Source organism: Pituophis catenifer, unplaced genomic scaffold, assembly GCF_029215685.1.
Source record: "Pituophis catenifer annectens isolate HBS135680 unplaced genomic scaffold, rPitCat1.0.hap2 SCAF_3, whole genome shotgun sequence".
Classification (NCBI taxonomy): Eukaryota; Metazoa; Chordata; class Lepidosauria; order Squamata; family Colubridae; genus Pituophis; species Pituophis catenifer.
Genome location: NW_027256883.1, coordinates 153,211,720 through 153,228,629, shown reverse-complemented (window position 1 = coordinate 153,228,629; position 16,910 = coordinate 153,211,720). Strand labels below are relative to the sequence as shown.

At 40.3% G+C, this 16,910-nt stretch overlaps 1 protein-coding gene across 1 annotated transcript; it reads left to right on the top strand.

Moving 5' to 3' along the window:
• The first annotated feature begins 210 nt into the window (after nt 1–210).
• Nucleotides 211–16,829, top strand: CPT2 (carnitine palmitoyltransferase 2). The gene is made up of 5 exons (XM_070941323.1): nt 211–377; nt 3,484–3,564; nt 4,819–4,925; nt 9,817–11,121; nt 13,214–16,829. The coding sequence occupies exons 1-5, from the start codon at nt 211–213 to the stop codon at nt 13,543–13,545; spliced, it is 1,992 nt and encodes a 663-aa protein (XP_070797424.1). The 3' UTR covers nt 13,546–16,829.
• The last annotated feature ends 81 nt before the right edge of the window (nt 16,830–16,910 follow it).

The window sequence follows — 16,910 nt, the reverse complement described above, 5'->3', positions numbered from 1 at the left end:
ACACACACACACACACACACACACACACACACACACAGAATGACTTAAAACCAGCAACCCGGCCACTAAAGCAGTCCAGAGGGCGCGATCTGCCTCCGGAGCCGTCCCACGTCTTCTTATGTGAAGTAAACTCCTCCCAGGGGCGGGCACCGGCGGGTGGCTCTCTCTCTCTCCTTTTCCGCCACCGGGAGGGAAGGTATCCAGACCGCCATGGTGACCGGGGCGCTGCTATTTTCTTCCTTCTCCCGTTTCCGGAGGGCTTGCCTCCCGCCTCTTCTCATCGGGCCCCGAAGAAGCTACAGCCAAGACGATGCGCTCTCCCAGTACTTGCACTGCAGCATCGTCCCCACTATGCATTATCAGAAGAGCCTGCCCCGGTAAGGAAGCGCCTCCTTGGAGCCTGGGGTGAAAGAGCAGTAGCGCTTGGTCTCTGGTCCCCGGGACTGTTGTCCTGTGGCCCTTCGGCTTCGATTCCCCCCCCCACCAGCCAGCTTTGCTTGTTGGTGTCCTTCGATTGCCCTTCTGAAGTGGCCTTTGGTCCTCGCGTCTAATTCCCTCCCCTCTTTCAAATAGGAAGTTATGAGACAAGTCAGTTCTCTCACTCGCTGGGTTTGGGGGAAGCCGCGATTGAAGCTTGTACCTTGAGTCTCACACGAAAGCTCCCTATATCCAATTAAGATTTCCTTAGAAATCCATTCCTATAGCACTTGGCACAAACTCTTCAAAGAGCAACCATCACCATGTCCCAAAAGGCAACTGGACTTTTCTTGACTTTTTTCTTCCCTTTGAAAACGTTTGCTTCTCATCCAATCTTTCCATTCCCCACCCAAGCTTCTTGGATGAGAAGAGAAACGTTTTCAAAGGAAAGGGGGGAAAAAACACCCCCAAGAAAGTCCAGTTGTCTCTTGGAAGAAGCACTCCTTTGGGTCTTCAAAGAGCACATAATTGGTTCCATAATGGGTCTCTATGGGAAACAGGCTTATGGTTCGTAAGTGTCATGCTGGATAAGTGCAGTGATTTGATGAATGTCTTGCTTCGGGAATCAGGGAGCATTGACCAATTGCCTTCTTAAGGTGAACTTGGAGAGGAGATAAGTTTGGACAAATGGATTTAGCCATCATCTGAACTTGATCTATAGGATAAGTGGGGCTTTTTGCTTCTGCCTTATCAGGAAGCCCCCACCCATCTTGTGGCTCATTCTATGGCCTGATATGTTGGGTGAGGATGAGGATTGCCCTCCACTTTAGGAGGCAGCCTCTGTCACTCCACCTCATGGATCAGATAGTGTTGGGGAGTTCCCAATAGGAGAGTCCCTACTTTGATCCACTGCAGAGCTTGATTCATGGGTGCAGAATGTTGAAGTAAAATGATCTGCTTACCAGCTGGGTGCCATTTTGCAGAGTAATATAGAAAAAATGTCTCCACCAATAGGTAAGTTGCTGTGCAGGGTGGTGTAGTTATCTTCACCCTCTTCCCATGCAAACAATTGACAGCAGCCAATAGGATCCCAGTCTCTGCTAAGTCATCACCGTAATCCCTACTAAAGTGCTGAATGTATATAGTAAAAGCCTTTGAACAAGATGGTACTTTGCAGAAATCCATAAGGAATACCTCTTTGCAAAACACTATTTGCATGGAAATTAGTCATGCTTATGTTTTCTGAACTCAGTGATAAATGGAAAACTACATCTACATCATTTTTGAACCCAGATGTCTGATAGGTTGCCAGGGACTCAAAACTGCATAGGATGCCAGTTCATCAGGGGCAATGGACATGTTCCGAGTATTCGTGTGTTAGCTGTTTAATCCTCATTATGCAGTTTGGACATACATACATACATACATACATACATTCTTGTTTAGTCATACTCATAACATACCAATGATTTTCCTGCAGTTGTTAATAATCTGAGGCAGCAAGGTTAAACTTTTTTTAAACATACAGTACAGTCTGTATAATGTGTGACCTCAAAACAAAGATTTTAACTTGTCTTAATAGCTGTATTGTGCTGATGCTAGGATATTCTGTGAACTCATAAGAGGGCAGGAATTGATTTTATTTTTACACAATAAACTCTAGAGATGCTAAGAGATAGTATGATTCTCTTGTTTAATTCAACTCCAGATTAAGAGAATGTTCAGCAGTTGGATTGCTCACAAGACTAAGGTGAAATGTGAGTTATGGTAGTCTAAGTTACAGCACAACAAAGAGTTGTGTTAAGAGCTAAAAATGAGAAAGGGAAAATGCAAGAGCTTCATTGCAGTTGGTAATGAAAGATCAGAATAAAATATGGTATGTAGGTGAAAGGGTAGTGCTAAAAGCAGGGCATGATTCTTATCACTGCTGTTCAGAGTTAAACATGTATCCATTTTTAAAAATGCGTTGTGACTTCAAGCCAGTTTTTGAATCTTGGCAACTGCCTGGACTAGTCCCTGCAGTTTTCAAGAACTGACTCTATGTATCTTTATAATTGCTACTTAATGCCTTTGTACCTATTTACTTGACTGTATGCATTGTTTGTTTCTAAATTGAGAGCCAGTTTGGTCTAGTGATTAAGGCACCAAGGTAGAAACCAGGAGACTGTGAGCTCTAGTCCTGCCTTAGGTCTGATGGCAGCTGGGTAACCTTGAGACAGTCACTCTTTCTCAGCCCTAAGAAGAAGGCAATGACAAAACCACTTCCAAAAATGTTGCCAAGAAAATTTTAGGGACTAGTCCAGGCAGTCACCAAAAGAGTGAACAATGACTTGAAGAGGAAATTTTTAAAATCAGCTTACTTAGGATTATTCTATTAAGGTCAAAGTGTACTATTTAGTTGTCTAAGTAACAGTGAATTCAACCGGGCATACTTTGCACTTTTTTTTTTTTACTGTTCCTGCTAAATGAACCTACATATAGGTTACAGTGGCAAAAGAGATGAGAGTTCATCCAATATGCCTTAAATATTAACTTAAATGTTGATCCGGAAGCATTTGAGCCAGGTATACAGTATTTATTCCCTTCCTCCTATTTTCCATTCCCCAGTTGTTAATATGCAACAGTTTTTGATTAATTACCATGCTCAATGTTCACTGGTTTATTTGGGGGATTGGAGTTTATTTATGCATTGTACTTCTGCAGAAATATCAATATAATTGTTTTAAATCTGGAGAGCATTTTTCCATGAAACAATTTCTTTATTATAGGTTCTGGTTAATAGAATATCTCTTTAATTTTGTTTCTGCATTAATTTGCTTATTTCAAAATAGTTGAATGCTTGATATAAAAATATATTTACTTAAATTTTAGCTAAAGCTTAATCTACCTGAGAGTATTATTAATAAATTATGCTTAGAGATAAGTTATAGTGTCAGAACTATTTTGGGGCTTGTATTTAACTTAAAAATTGCTTGATCATTTAATCTATCAGCATGTTTTTCTTGAGAGTTTGTGATAACATTTTTTAACCTCATAGACTCAATATTTTATTCCTCTCGTTATTAGCTTGCCCATTCCAAAACTTGAAGATACAATTAGAAGATACTTGAGTGCTCAGAAACCTCTTTTGGATGATGATCAATTCAGGTAGGAACAAGCTTCCATCTCTCTGATATCTTGTCCAGGTACTTTTCTCAGCCTGGTTGCCCTGAAGATGTCTGCATTTTAGCTCCCATTCTCCTGACCATTGTTTGTGCTGACTGTATTAATCTAGGCCAGGGTTGTCAAACTCGATTTCATTGAGGGCCGGATCAGAGTTGTGTTTGACCTCAAGAGGCTGGGGGGCGATAGCCAGTGGCGTGGCCATGGTTGGTGTGGCCAGCTCAATGTCACTCATCAAGGTTCCGTTTTCAGCCACGACAACCTCCTGCAGTTCTCTGCCAGCAAAAATGGAGCTCGGGGAGGCTGCACATGGCTTGCCCGGGCTCCTTTTCAGCTGTGATGGCCTCCTGCAGCCTTCTGCCAGCGAAAACAGAGCTCTCCAAGCTCCATTTTGGCTGGCAGAAACACCACGGGCCAGTCCTTCATTGTTTCCAGGACAGCCCCGGGCCAGATCTAAACCCCCATGGGCCAGATCTGGCCTGTGGGCCTTGAGTTTGACACCTCTGATCTAGGCAGTCTCAGGAAAATCTTCTAGATAACACTGAAGGAAACTTCTCTTCCCTTTGCATTTCAGAAGAGTTAACTCAAATGCAAATAGCAACAGCACTTATATACCACTCCATAGTGCTTTACAGCACTCTGTGGGTGGTTTACAATGTCAGCATATTGTCCCCACAAACTGGGTTCTCATTTTACTGACCGGAAGGAAGGCTGAATCAACATTGATCAAATTCCAGGCTGTGGGCAGAGCTTGCCTGCAATGCTGCATTCTAACCATTGTGCTACCAGGGTTCCTGCAATGTGGAAGTGATGATACTTTTTAATACATAGTAGGAATTTCACAGGGATATGTGAGGAAGGGTCACACCTACTGGACAGACAAGATCAGAAGAACACTTCTACCAGGAGGCTAAAACCACATTTATTGAAATTGGCCATAGTAACAGACTTTAGCAAATCTGATTGTTATTCCTGTTCCTTATACAAGTGAATTAGAGAGACATCTGGCTGAGCCTTTTTGAAATGTCATCTGCTGGTACTGAATTTAAAACATGTTTTAGCCCTTTTTGCCTAGGTAATGGTTCTTGCATATCATAGTCAAGGTCATCTTCTTTATTCTGTACAATAAGGTTAGCAGAGCCTTATTATTCAGCAGCATACTTCATATTTTCACCCAAAGAACTGTATATATCAGAGAGATACACTAAATTTCTTTCTCTGTTTCTTTTTTAAATTTAGGAAAACCGAACGACTTGCTGGCAATTTTCAGAATGGCATTGGTAGAGAATTGCATGATCATTTGGTTGCAAAGGACAAACAAAATAAACATACAAGTTATATTTCAGGTAGGAAAATGATCGTGAAATGTTGCTTACATTCCTGATGTCTTTTCCTCAAACTGCTCAATTAAGAATCAGTTTTAACCTGGCAGGATCTTCCTTTTCATTAACTGGACTGAGGCCACAGGTCCAGAACTGGCTTTGATGCTTGTTTACACCTTTGAACGGTTAACATTTCCTTTAAGAGTGTGCATGAAATGGAAAGTATGCTTCCTTTAAACCAGGAACAAATTTGTATGTTCTAAATGTTTTGTTGAACCCTTTCAGTTCATCCACAGTTCAACAAAACCAACAGCTGAAAGGTTTTGGTTGTTCCATGTTTCAAGACAAAACTAAACCTGGAGAGATCCTGGAGTGATTTTGTGCAGTGAATAGGCCAAAGCTGTTCAGATTACCTCTCTTCTCCATTCCTTGCCTTAGTAGCTCACAGCATGCCATATTCCCCTGGCATGCCTCATTTCCCCTTCTCTCCCTCCCTCCTTCTCTCCTTCCACACACTGCATAACTTATCTTGCTATCTACTCACTCTAGTCTTTCCAGTGTCTTTTCTCCCCTCACCACTGCTGATCAGTGGTGAGATGGGTTTCAGCAGGTTCTGACCAGGTTCTGAAGAATTGGTAGCAGAAATTTTGAGTAGTTCGGAGAACCAATAGTAAAAATTCTGATTGGCCCGCCCCCATCTATTCTCTGCCTCCCAAGTCCTAGCTGACTGGGAGGAAATTTTTATTTTTTATTTATTTTTATTAAATTTGTATACTGCCCTTCTCCTGCTGGACTCAGGGCGGTGCACAGCCAAAATAAAAAACATCCCAATACAAAATTTAAAATTTTTAAAAGAATTACACAACTTTGGCCCAAAATTTAAAACATCCCAACTAAAACCCATAGACAATTAAAAATCTAACATCTCAAAAGGGGGGGGGGGGGTTACGCCAGCCCTGCTTGGTGGAAAAGAAAAGTTTTTAGGGCATGGTGAAAAGCCCGGAGATCTGGTATCATGCATATCTCCGGGAGCAAATCGTTCCAGAGGGCAGGTGCTGCCACAGAGAAGACCCTCCCCCTGGGGGTCGCCAGCCAACCCTGCCTGGCTGACGGCACCCTGAGGAGTCCCTCTCTGTGGGAGCGTACTGGACGGTGGGAGGCTATCGGTGGCAGAAGGCAGTCCCGCAAATACCCAGGCCCTATGACATGGAGCGCTTTAAAGGTGGTAACCAGCACCTTGAAGCGCACCCGGAAGACCACCGGAAGCCAATGCAGCTCACGCAGGAGAGGCGTCACATGGGAGTGCCCCCTCGCTCCCATAATCCCCCTCGTGGCCGCATTCTGCACCAGTTGGAGCCTCCGGGTGCTCCTCAAGGGGAGCCCCATGTAGAGAGCATTGCAGTAGTCCAGGTGGGAAGTGACGAGTGCCTGAGTGACTGTGCGTAAGGAGTCCTGATCAGAAAGGGACGCAACTGGCGAATCAGGTGAACCTGATGAAAAGCCCCCCATGGGGTTTTTGCAGTAACCTTCCCCTGAATTGGGGAGGGAATGGATATTTTGCAGTATCCTTCCCCCGGAGTGGGGCTTGAATGGAGATTTTACAGTATCCTTCCCCTGCCATGCCCACCAAGCCACACCCACTGAACCCGTAGTAAAAATTTTTGAAACCCACCACTGCTTTGAATGTTCTTTACTGTTACCTCCTCTAACCACTTCTACACAGAACAATTATATTTGTAGCCTAGCCATGACATTCAAAGCATTCATCTCAGTTTGGGCTATCAGAAACATCTGTTCCACACATGGAATTTGTTGAGTCAAAGCTGAATGTGTGTCCTCACAAAGATTGGGTTGGAATTAGTCTTAAACTGCAAGCCTGGATCCTCAAAATGATTTCCAAAAGGACCTATAAGATACATTAGATTTCTTCTTCTGAATTTAGAGAATGGAAGAGAATACAGTGGACTGATAGAACAAGCATCTCTTTTCCATATAGAATGTGCCAGGTTCAACTCTTAGCAACTTTAGGAGGAAAGTAGGGTGATCTAATTGCAATGCAATTACCTTGAATTCCTTTCAAGTAGTGAAAGAGGAAATGTGAAGGAAAGTTTTTTTGCTGCTGATAAAAAGATGTTGTTTTATAGGTTATAGCAATGGTTTTTAAAGTGGAGGGAATTTGGGCATAGTTTGGAGCTAGTGGAGCAATTTGTAAGTGCTTGGGAGTTGCGAATTCAGGTTGCTGCTGCAGAGATGCTTGTATAAAACAGCAGAACCTTGGCTTGTGTGTGTGTGTGTGTGTGTGTGTGTGTGTGTGTGTGTGTGTGTGTGCAATGAAATTATTTGAGATAGGGAAACGGAGAAATTGGTTCAAACAATTGAAGGACCACTGTATTATAACTTTCACGTACTCCCGATTCCATATGCCATTCTGAGAAATAAAATATACGGTCTGTAGAAAATGAGTGATCATAGTGACTTAATGACCATTACCAACAAAATATTAATCTATTGCAGGCTGCTAAACTTTATGGTTTGGGAAAAAAGAACAGTCAGGATGAGATAAAGAAAAGGAAACTTACTTCAGCAGATGGAGGAATACCAGAACATAAAGGAGACAGCAAAAATAAGACAAAATAAAAAATAGAAGAACAGCAAGGAAGAGAACATTTATAGAATTTAGATTAGTGAACTTAATTTACAGGTAATCCTTCACTTATGACTGTTCATTTAATAATGGATCAAAGTTATGACAGCTTTGGAAAAGGTGACTTATGACCTGTTCTACCTGTACTTTCACTTACAAACCTTGCACTACCCCTTGGTCATGTGATTGCAACTTGAATGCTTGGTAACAGGCTCGCATTTATGACCGACTGCAGTCTCCTGAAGAGGATTTGTGACCTTACCAGATAGCAAAGTCTATTGACAAGCAAAGTCAATTGGGGAAGCCAGATTTTTTTAACAACTGATCATGTGATTAAGTGATCATGAATTGTGACTTGTTTTTGCTGATTTCTGTCATTGGAAAAGGTGGATTTAACAACTGCATGATCCACTTAATGACTGCCATAAAAATTATCGTAAAATTGGGTCCAACTTAATGTATGACTCCAGTGACTTACAATGGAAATTCTGGTCTCAATTCTGGTTGTATTTAGTCACCTCCTCACCCTCCTGTTTTCCTCTTCTTACATATAGGATATTGACATCTGGAAATGTACAGGTAGTCCTTGAGTTACGACTAGAATGAACAGGCTCATACTGGTCATGTGCCCAATCCAATTTTACAACCATTTTTTGCAGTGGTTTGTTAAGAGAATGCTATGGTCATTAAGCAAATGCTCAAGGACAATCTGTGCCTAGGATAACAGAATGTTTGTATACCACACACCCATAATTGGTATAAAACTCACCACATTTGACTCTATTCTATTTCTCAGTTCTTGCTGAATCCTTTAGTAAAATAGTGATTCATTACATAGTACATAATCAAGACTCTGAATTAAATCATTGTGAATTTAAAATACTATCTGCCTCATGCTCTTTGCTTGAGTAGGCTGAGAAATGATTAGGCGTTAAAACTTACCAAATTATAATCTTCCCTCTGAGTGAAAGAACAAAATGTGTAGAAGCAAAATATGTATGCTACTCAAGTCATATAGAAAAGGAAAGAATTATACCATTGTTTCCCTTCCCATGTGGCCTATTTTTCTTCTATTTAAAATAAAATGCTGAACGATTTATTTGTTTAAATGAAATTTAGGAAGATAATTGTGAAGTATCTCTGTTGTTTCTGTGGACAATAAATAAACATCAGCCTACTAATGTTGACTGAGAGTAGGTGGTTACTTACAAGTGGAATATAAGTGGAAAATCCAAGGTAATTCTTGCAAATCAAAATCACACAAACTTACTGGGTTCTGTTTAATAGCACTAATTCTGTCTGTCTTAATTTGGAACAGAATTGGTGGGCTAAATGCACATTTTTTATTATTTGCTTATCAATGTTCTGCAAAGTCTAGGTTTTTGCATTGTAGACCTGTTTCTTGATAGCTAGTTTGCTGCTAACCTCTGTCACGAGCCTGTGAAAATTAAAAATTAGTAGCACAGCAATGTCACTTTTATACCAATGTATTTGTTTGAAGGTTCAGGCTCTGCAGCGGATTACCTTTCATTTCCTATTCACATTTATTTTGCAGTCCTCTTATTTGTGAAGAAATCCCAGTGTTTTTATGCCAAGTATAGAATTCAGTTACTTTAGTGGATAGATGGAAGCCAGGGATTAGAAAGTGAAATCTTTGCTGGGGAACTGAAACTTTTGGAGAGAAAAAAAAAATGGAAAGAAAAGCACAGGAAAGAGCAGAAGCAACAAGCAAAAAGGTAAAAAAAGCTAGAGTGCGTTTGTATTTGTGTTTTTTTTTTTCCCATTGAAGACAAATGATAAATGGTCAAAGAGGGGAGCAAATTGTAAATGAGCATTGTATGCAAATGAATGCCCCATATTAAATTACTGTCAGGGAAGTTAACAGAAATTCTGTTTTCAGTTGTTACGAACCTGGAAACTTTTATACCGCATCCCACAGATCTTCATTAAATATGCTTTTAACTGGAGGTCCCTTATATAAGCATCCCATATTAATGATACTTGAAGAGCAGTGTGGGGGCCTAGTGATGAAAATGCTCGCCTCAGAGTCAGAAGGTTGAGAGTTCAATCCTAGGTAATGGCAGATGTTTCTCTCCCAGAGAGTAAAGAAAAAAATATCTGTTGCAAACTCTGCCTGGCATTATGAAGGGCAGTAAACAATCAGCTCCATCCAGTTGCCCTGACTCTACCCCAAATTAAGGAATGACAGGGTCCTAAACAGAGAGTTAATGATATTTGAACTTTACTTATATAGTTGCTGCTTAATTTCAGGTCCCTGGTTTGACATGTATCTTCAGGCACGGGAACCCGTTATTCTTAACTTCAATCCATTCATGGCTTTCAGTCCTGACCCCAAACCTGAATACAACGATCAGCTTGTGAAAGCCACCAACATGACTGTTGCTGCTTTACGTTTCTTGAAGACTCTTAGGGCAGGCATCTTAGAACCAGAGGTCTTTCATCTGAACCCGTCCAAGAGCGACACTCCAGGGTTCAAAAAGCTTATTCGATTTGTGCCTTCTTCTCTCTCATGGTTTGGTGCCTATATGGTGAATGCCTACCCACTAGACATGTCACAATACTTCAGACTTTTCAATTCCACCCGGCTGCCTAAACCCAAGAAAGACGAGCTGTTTACAGATGAGCAGGCCAAGCATTTACTGGTGCTTAGAAATGGCCACTTCTATGTGTTTGATGTGATAGACCAAAATGGCAATATAGTGAAACCATCGGAAATTCAAGCCCATTTAAAATTCATCCTTTCGGACAATGCTCCAGTTCCAGCATTTCCTCTTCCTTATCTAACTACTGAAAATCGGGACACCTGGGCGACTCTGAGGCAGGAACTCCTTGACAATGGCAACAGGGAGGCCTTAAGGAAAGTGGATTCGGCCATATTCTGCCTGTGCCTTGATGATTTCCCAATTAAAGATGTCGACCATTTGTCTCGTACTATGCTCCATGGCGATGGCACGAACAGGTGGTACGACAAATCATTTAATCTTATTTTAGCGAAAGACGGCTCTGCAGCAATTCACTTTGAGCATGCTTGGGGAGATGGTGTGGCTGTGCTTAGGTTCCAAAATGAAGTCTTTAAACACAGCACTGAGTCTCCTGTCGTTACTCCTCAGTCTCTGCCGGCTGCCTGTGATTCGCACGGAGCTGTAGAGAAGCTGAATTTCAAACTGAACGATGCCTTAAAAGAAGGAATCACCAAAGCCAAGCAAAATTTTGATGCCACTGTGAAAACACTGACGCTGAAGGCCTTCCGATTTGAAAGAGGAGGCAAGGAATTCATAAAGACCCAGAAACTGAGTCCCGATGCCATAGTCCAGCTTGCCTTCCAGATGGCGTTTCTTAGGCAATATGGACAGACAGTTGCCACCTATGAATCTTGTAGCACAGCAGCATTCAAACACGGTCGCACTGAAACGATCCGGCCTGCTTCGGTTTACACAAAGGCGTGCTCAGAGGCACTAGTCAAGAGGCCGTCCAAGCACAATACTATGGAGCTACGCCAGATGATCACCGAGTGCTCCACGTATCATGGTCAACTCACAAAGGAAGCTGCTCTGGGTTAGTGATCTTCCTCCTTGCTTTCGCTTATATTGATGACAGTCCTTTTCTTAACATTTGAGTTTCCTATGGATAACTTGTGTTCACAAGTGTGTGTGGAGCAATATAACTTTTTTTAGTACGTGTTTCCCTGAAAATAAGACCCTGTCTTATATTTTTTTGAACCCTGAAATAAGCGCTTGGCCTTATTGCCATGTGCTCAAAAGCCCGATTGGGCTTATTATCAGGGGATGTCTTATTTTGGGGGAAACAGGGTAATTTAATCCAATTTCAAAATGTCATTTAGATGTGTTGAGTTCATTGATTGATTGATTGATTGATTCAGTTTAGATCCTGCTTCATTCCCTAGGAGGCTCATGACACTACAGTTATGTACTAAGATTACAAAATACTTCAATATAATATTTTGAGAAGCAAAAGTTATGCAAATTGGCAGCATGCCCTCCTCACTACCTGTTTGGATTGTTCCAGGTGCAGTGCAACATACAGCTGCCTGCAAAGACCATCCCCAAGCTACCACTGCTTCAGTACCGAACAGCTTGTGTGTTATCTGGCGCACAATACCTACCTTAACTGGTAGTTCTAATGACCATTATTGGAACTGACAATTTGGTTATTAAGCGAAGTCAAATTGCAACTGTATTTATGGCCTTACTTCAGTTTTTCTTGGCTTTGTAGACCCGTGAAGGTCATAAATGCAAGGGTTGGTTGCAAAGTTACTTTTTCATGACTGTTATAGCTGTGAAAGTTGTTAAACAAGGCAGTTGCTAAATGAGGACTACCTGTATTGATTTTGAAGGCTCTGCACTATCTGCCAGGAGGGTACAATTCAAAGTCTTTGTGTTTTTAATTAGGCTGTACACCGCCGTGAGTCCTTCGGGAGAAGGGCGGTATAGAAATAAAATAAATAAATAAATAAAAGTGCTGGTTTCGTCCCACGTATAAAGCTCTTTATGATTGGCACTTAGGTGTGTTCAGGAATTCCCTTTCCAATTGAGGTTGACCCATTTTGAGATATTCATCCTGGAAGAAACTGCTTATGGTGCCTCACCTTATAAAAGTGGGGGCGTGTGTGGATGGGACTAAGAACAGGAAGTGCTCATTTTCACATTTTCAGAAAATACTTCACTTTAGTGTATCTTCCTTCTGGAATTGACATCATTGCTAATAGCTTTTTTGGAAACAGATTAAAATTGAATTATTGTAGAATAACCACCTCTGGGAGGTTAATATATATTTCTTTATAAAACATATACACTACTTCAAACCAGATGGTCTCCAGGCAATTTAGCTATATATCATACTATACCATACTACTATATCATATAATACAAATAAAACAATTAAAAAATAAGTATATTAATATAGTAAATCTAAATCCTACATGATTTCAGAATTAGTTCTGAAACTCCCTCTGGAAAAATAAACTCTCTACGATTTTTAGAAAGCAAAAGATGTTGCTTGTGTTTTATTGCTGCTGCTTTAATTTTTATACACTGATATCCTTAACAGGAGCATATTAATCTTCATACTGCTGCTGCTGCTTAGCACCAGCAGTCACTAGGTAATTAATAATTTTGAATAACATTAATAACAATGAATAACATTTCAGATGGCATAAAGCCTCCTGGGCTCTGAAAGATATTAATATAGCACTAGCAATAGCACTTAGACTTACATACCGCTTCACAGTAATTTACAGTCCTAAGAGGCTTACATTGTCAGCATATTGCCCCCAACAATCTGGGTCCTCATTTTACTGACCTCGGAAGGTTGGACTGCTGAGTCAATCTTGAGCCAGTCAGGATCGAACTGCAGGCAGCTGGCAGTCAGCAGAATTAGCCTGCATTACTGCATTCTAACCACTGCCCCACCACAGCTCTTATATAGTGGTGGAATTTATTGAAATAAATTATTTTAGTGCTTATTTAAATAAGATCACATAACCTTTTTTTTTACAACAATGGTTTTAATTTTGTGAAACAAATTAAGAGCAGCCTGTCGTGTTTGACTTTGGAAGTGGCATAAAATATGATTTAGACACAAGTAGTGACTTTTTCAGAGCCACTCACTGTTGTATTTTTCTTGACAGGTCAGGGATTTGATCGTCACCTTTATGCACTGCGGCGTGAAGCAGAATCCCAAGGAATTTCTTTGCCAGATCTTTACAAGGACAAAGCTTATGCCCTAATTAACCACAACATTCTCTCCACAAGTACTTTGAGCAGCTTAGCCGTATTCCTGGGTGGATTTGGTCCGGTGGTGCCTGATGGATTTGGCATAGCTTATAGTATACAAGATAATTGGATCGGGTGCAATGTTTCTGCTTATCCATCTAGGAATGTACCAGAATTCCTGCAGTGTGTGCACAAATCACTGGATGATATTTTTGATATTTTAGAAGGGAAACAAATTAGTAATTAAGATAGATCAGGACTGGCTTTCTTAAATGTGTGACATAACAAACTTCCTTTGGCTCAAGGTTAATGTTTTATCTGGACCATGACCTGTTTATCCTTTTTAAAAATAACAGATTAAGTTCTGGAGAAAAAAAAGAATGTAAATAGGGTTAAAGAGCCGGCCCACTGGATTTTTACATTTGTCATGACTAAGTTGTTACACTGATTTTAATGCCTGTTCTCCAAATATGATTAAGGCCAGTCTAACTCAGGGAGTGTAAATAGACTTCCAATTGTAAAAAAAAAGTGCTGTCTTTATTATCTATCAGCTAATAGAAGTTCTTGCAGTATAAGACTGTTTGATACATCACTTGAGTATTCTTTGCTAATATATCAGAGGTGGGTTTCAGCAGGTTTTGACCAGTTCTGGAGAACCGGTAGCGGAAATTTTGACTAGTTCAGAGAACTGGTAGTAAAAATTCTGACTGGCCCCGCCCACATCTATTCTCTGCCTCCCAAGTCTCAGCTGATCGGGAGGAAATGGGGATTTTGCAGTAACCTTCCCCTGGATTGGGGAGGGAATGGATATTTTACAGTATCCTTCCCCTGGAGTAGGGTGGGAATGGAGATTTTACAGTATCCTTCCCCTGCCACTCCCACCAAGCCACACCCATAGAACTGGTAGTAAAAAAATTTGAAACCCACCACTGTAATATATGTGTTTGATCAATTTTTAAATATACACAAACTAATTGTATCAAATATAGGAATAATGCTTGAGTGACATTTAGATAGCAATACCCCTTTTGCGAGATCTTGTGTTAAAAGATAATCCAATATTATAGATTTATTTTTGTAAAAGGAAAGAAATCTTGACTAGCATGCTTGTTGGAGCAGACATGTTCACATCCTTCCAGAGTTCTGTCTTGTGACACTCAAGTGAAACTTTTGGAATCCTTACAACAAACAGCTAAAAGAATATTCAGTAAGGCAAGCAGCAAATTTACCAAAGAAGAAGAAGAAAAAAAATCCTGAATGTAAAATGAAGGATTTTTCTCCATCTAGTCTCTTCCTTCACGAAGATGGAAGGAAATGGAGAAAAATATTCAAAGGGAAAAATCTTGTAAAAATGCCCATTTCCTGTGTTTAGTAAACCAAAGTTAACAACTGCAGAGAATGATAGAATTGTGTAATTATAAGTGAAACTCTAGCTGAGACATTGGTCAGCAGGCATGGTGTTCATTGTAACTGAAAAAATGATACAGGATGCACACTGTATAGAAAAAAAAATCTCTCCCCAAATAAATGGGGTGGAAGTCATGTAAAATGACTACTGTCAATGACTACTTCAGCTTGAACCGCAATAATACATGGGCAAACAATAGATACAAACTCAAAGTAAACTGTTCCAAACTCGATTGCAGAAAATACGACTTCAGCAACAGAGTGGTCAATGCCTGGAACTCACTACCTGACTCTGTTGTTACATCCTCAAACCCCCAAAACTTTAACCTTAAACTGTCTACCGTGGACCTCACTCCATTCCTAAGAGGTCTGTAAGGGGGCATGCATAAGCGCATCAGCATGCCTATTGTCCCTGTCCTACTGTTCCCATTTATTCTTACTCATTTATTATGTATATACTTATACCTGCTTATACTTGTATGTTTATATGTTATGTTCTTACTTATACTTGTTTTCTCATACATGCTTGACAAACTAAATAAATAAATAAAAATAAAATAAAATAAAATAAATTAAAATAAAATAGCACACACAAAGGAATAACATGTAACATCTATATCTGCTCTGAAAGCTTAAAGGAAGATAATGCAGGTAGTCCTTGACTTACAACTACCTGGGGGCCAGGATTTCCATTGTTAAGCAAGGGGGTTGTTAAATGAGTTGCACCTGATTTTACATTTTTTGCCATGGTTAAGTGAATCACTGCAGTTGTTAAGTGAATCACGTGGTCATTAATTGAAGCTGGCTGGTAAGGTCGCAAATGGTAATCATGTGATCTTAAGATGCTACAATCCTCATAAATACATGCCAGTTGCCAATACCCAAATTTTGATCACATGACTGTGGGGAATGTTGTGATGGCCGTAAGTGTGAAGACCAGTCATAAGTCATTTCCCCCCCCCCCAGTGCTGTTGTAACTTCAAATGGTCATTAAATGAATGGTTGTTAAGGACTACCTGAAATACCAGTCTGATTGAGCTTCCAGCTGAAATGTATCCTGAAAATTTTCTGTTGAATAAATGTGACACATTTTATATGTATGTCATGGAGATTCTGCCATCCAGGTCATGGTTGTCCTAAAGGTGCTTTTCAAGAGACAACTGGACTTTGTTTTTTCTTTGAAGACATTTCGCTTCCAGTCAGAGCTGAAGAAGCTTCTTGAATGAGAAACAAAACATCTTCAAAGAAAAACAAATCCAGTTGCCTCTTGAAAAAACACCTTTGTGACATTTTATGTGGATATACATCTGTCTGATGTAGACAAGCAGTTCTTCCCTAGCAGTAGCTTATTTTCAGACTCTAGTTAAAAGCATCTACTCTTGGGTGCGGGGATGTCTGCACGCATTGTCATTCATGTGGATTACAATGTTTTCAGTTGTCTCCTCTTTTTGGAGCAGTGTGGTGGCTCAGCGGTTAAGATGCTGGGCTTGTTGGCTGGAAAGCCGGGAGCCCAGGTTCAAGACCTGAGTGTCAAGTAACAGGGTGAGTTCCCGTCCTCATCCAAGCTCCTGCCAACCTGGTAGTTTGAAAACATGCAAATGCAAGTAGATAAATAGGTACTACTTTGGTGGGAAGGTAACAGCACTCTATGGCATCATGCTGGTCACATGACTGCAGAAATGTCTTTGGATAGCATTGGCTCAATGGTCTTGAAATGGAGATGAGCACCGCCTTCTATAGTCGGTACTGACTACTGGAGGGAAATCTGCAGGGAATCCTTTACCTTTACCTCTCTTCATTTATAGTACATTTAAGAGTCACCCCCATCCTTACAATTCATCATTCAATATACAATAAAGTATATTTAACTTAGAAGCATCCAACACATTATTTTATTTCTAAGATACTCAGAATAATTTTGCTTTTCCTGATATATCAATGTCTAATGTCTGCCTCTGTTAAAAATGCTACACCTACAATGCTATATGTATCTATGTATTCTGAATAAGACTCATTGGAATGGGATGAGTTCCCATTCTTGTTATAAGAAATGGAACTGAAATGTGAATTCTCAGTATATTAAATGGATGTCTATTTGTAGACTGTTTTGTTCCAAGATAAGAACTATGGTGTTAATTGCATGTATTTTTTCAGACAATAAAAAAGTAACAGCATGGATCTGGGCAAAAAATATCAAAAGTAATC

Excerpts from the sequence above, each read along its gene's own strand:
- CPT2 (XM_070941323.1), top strand. The coding sequence starts at position 211 with ATGGTGACCGGGGCGCTGCTATTTTCTTCCTTCTCCCGTTTCCGGAGG. Across the intron at positions 3,565-4,818 it reads TTGGATGATGATCAATTCAG|GAAAACCGAACGACTTGCTG; the intron begins GTAGGAACAAGC and ends TTTTAAATTTAG. Across the intron at positions 4,926-9,816 it reads ACATACAAGTTATATTTCAG|GTCCCTGGTTTGACATGTAT; the intron begins GTAGGAAAATGA and ends GCTTAATTTCAG.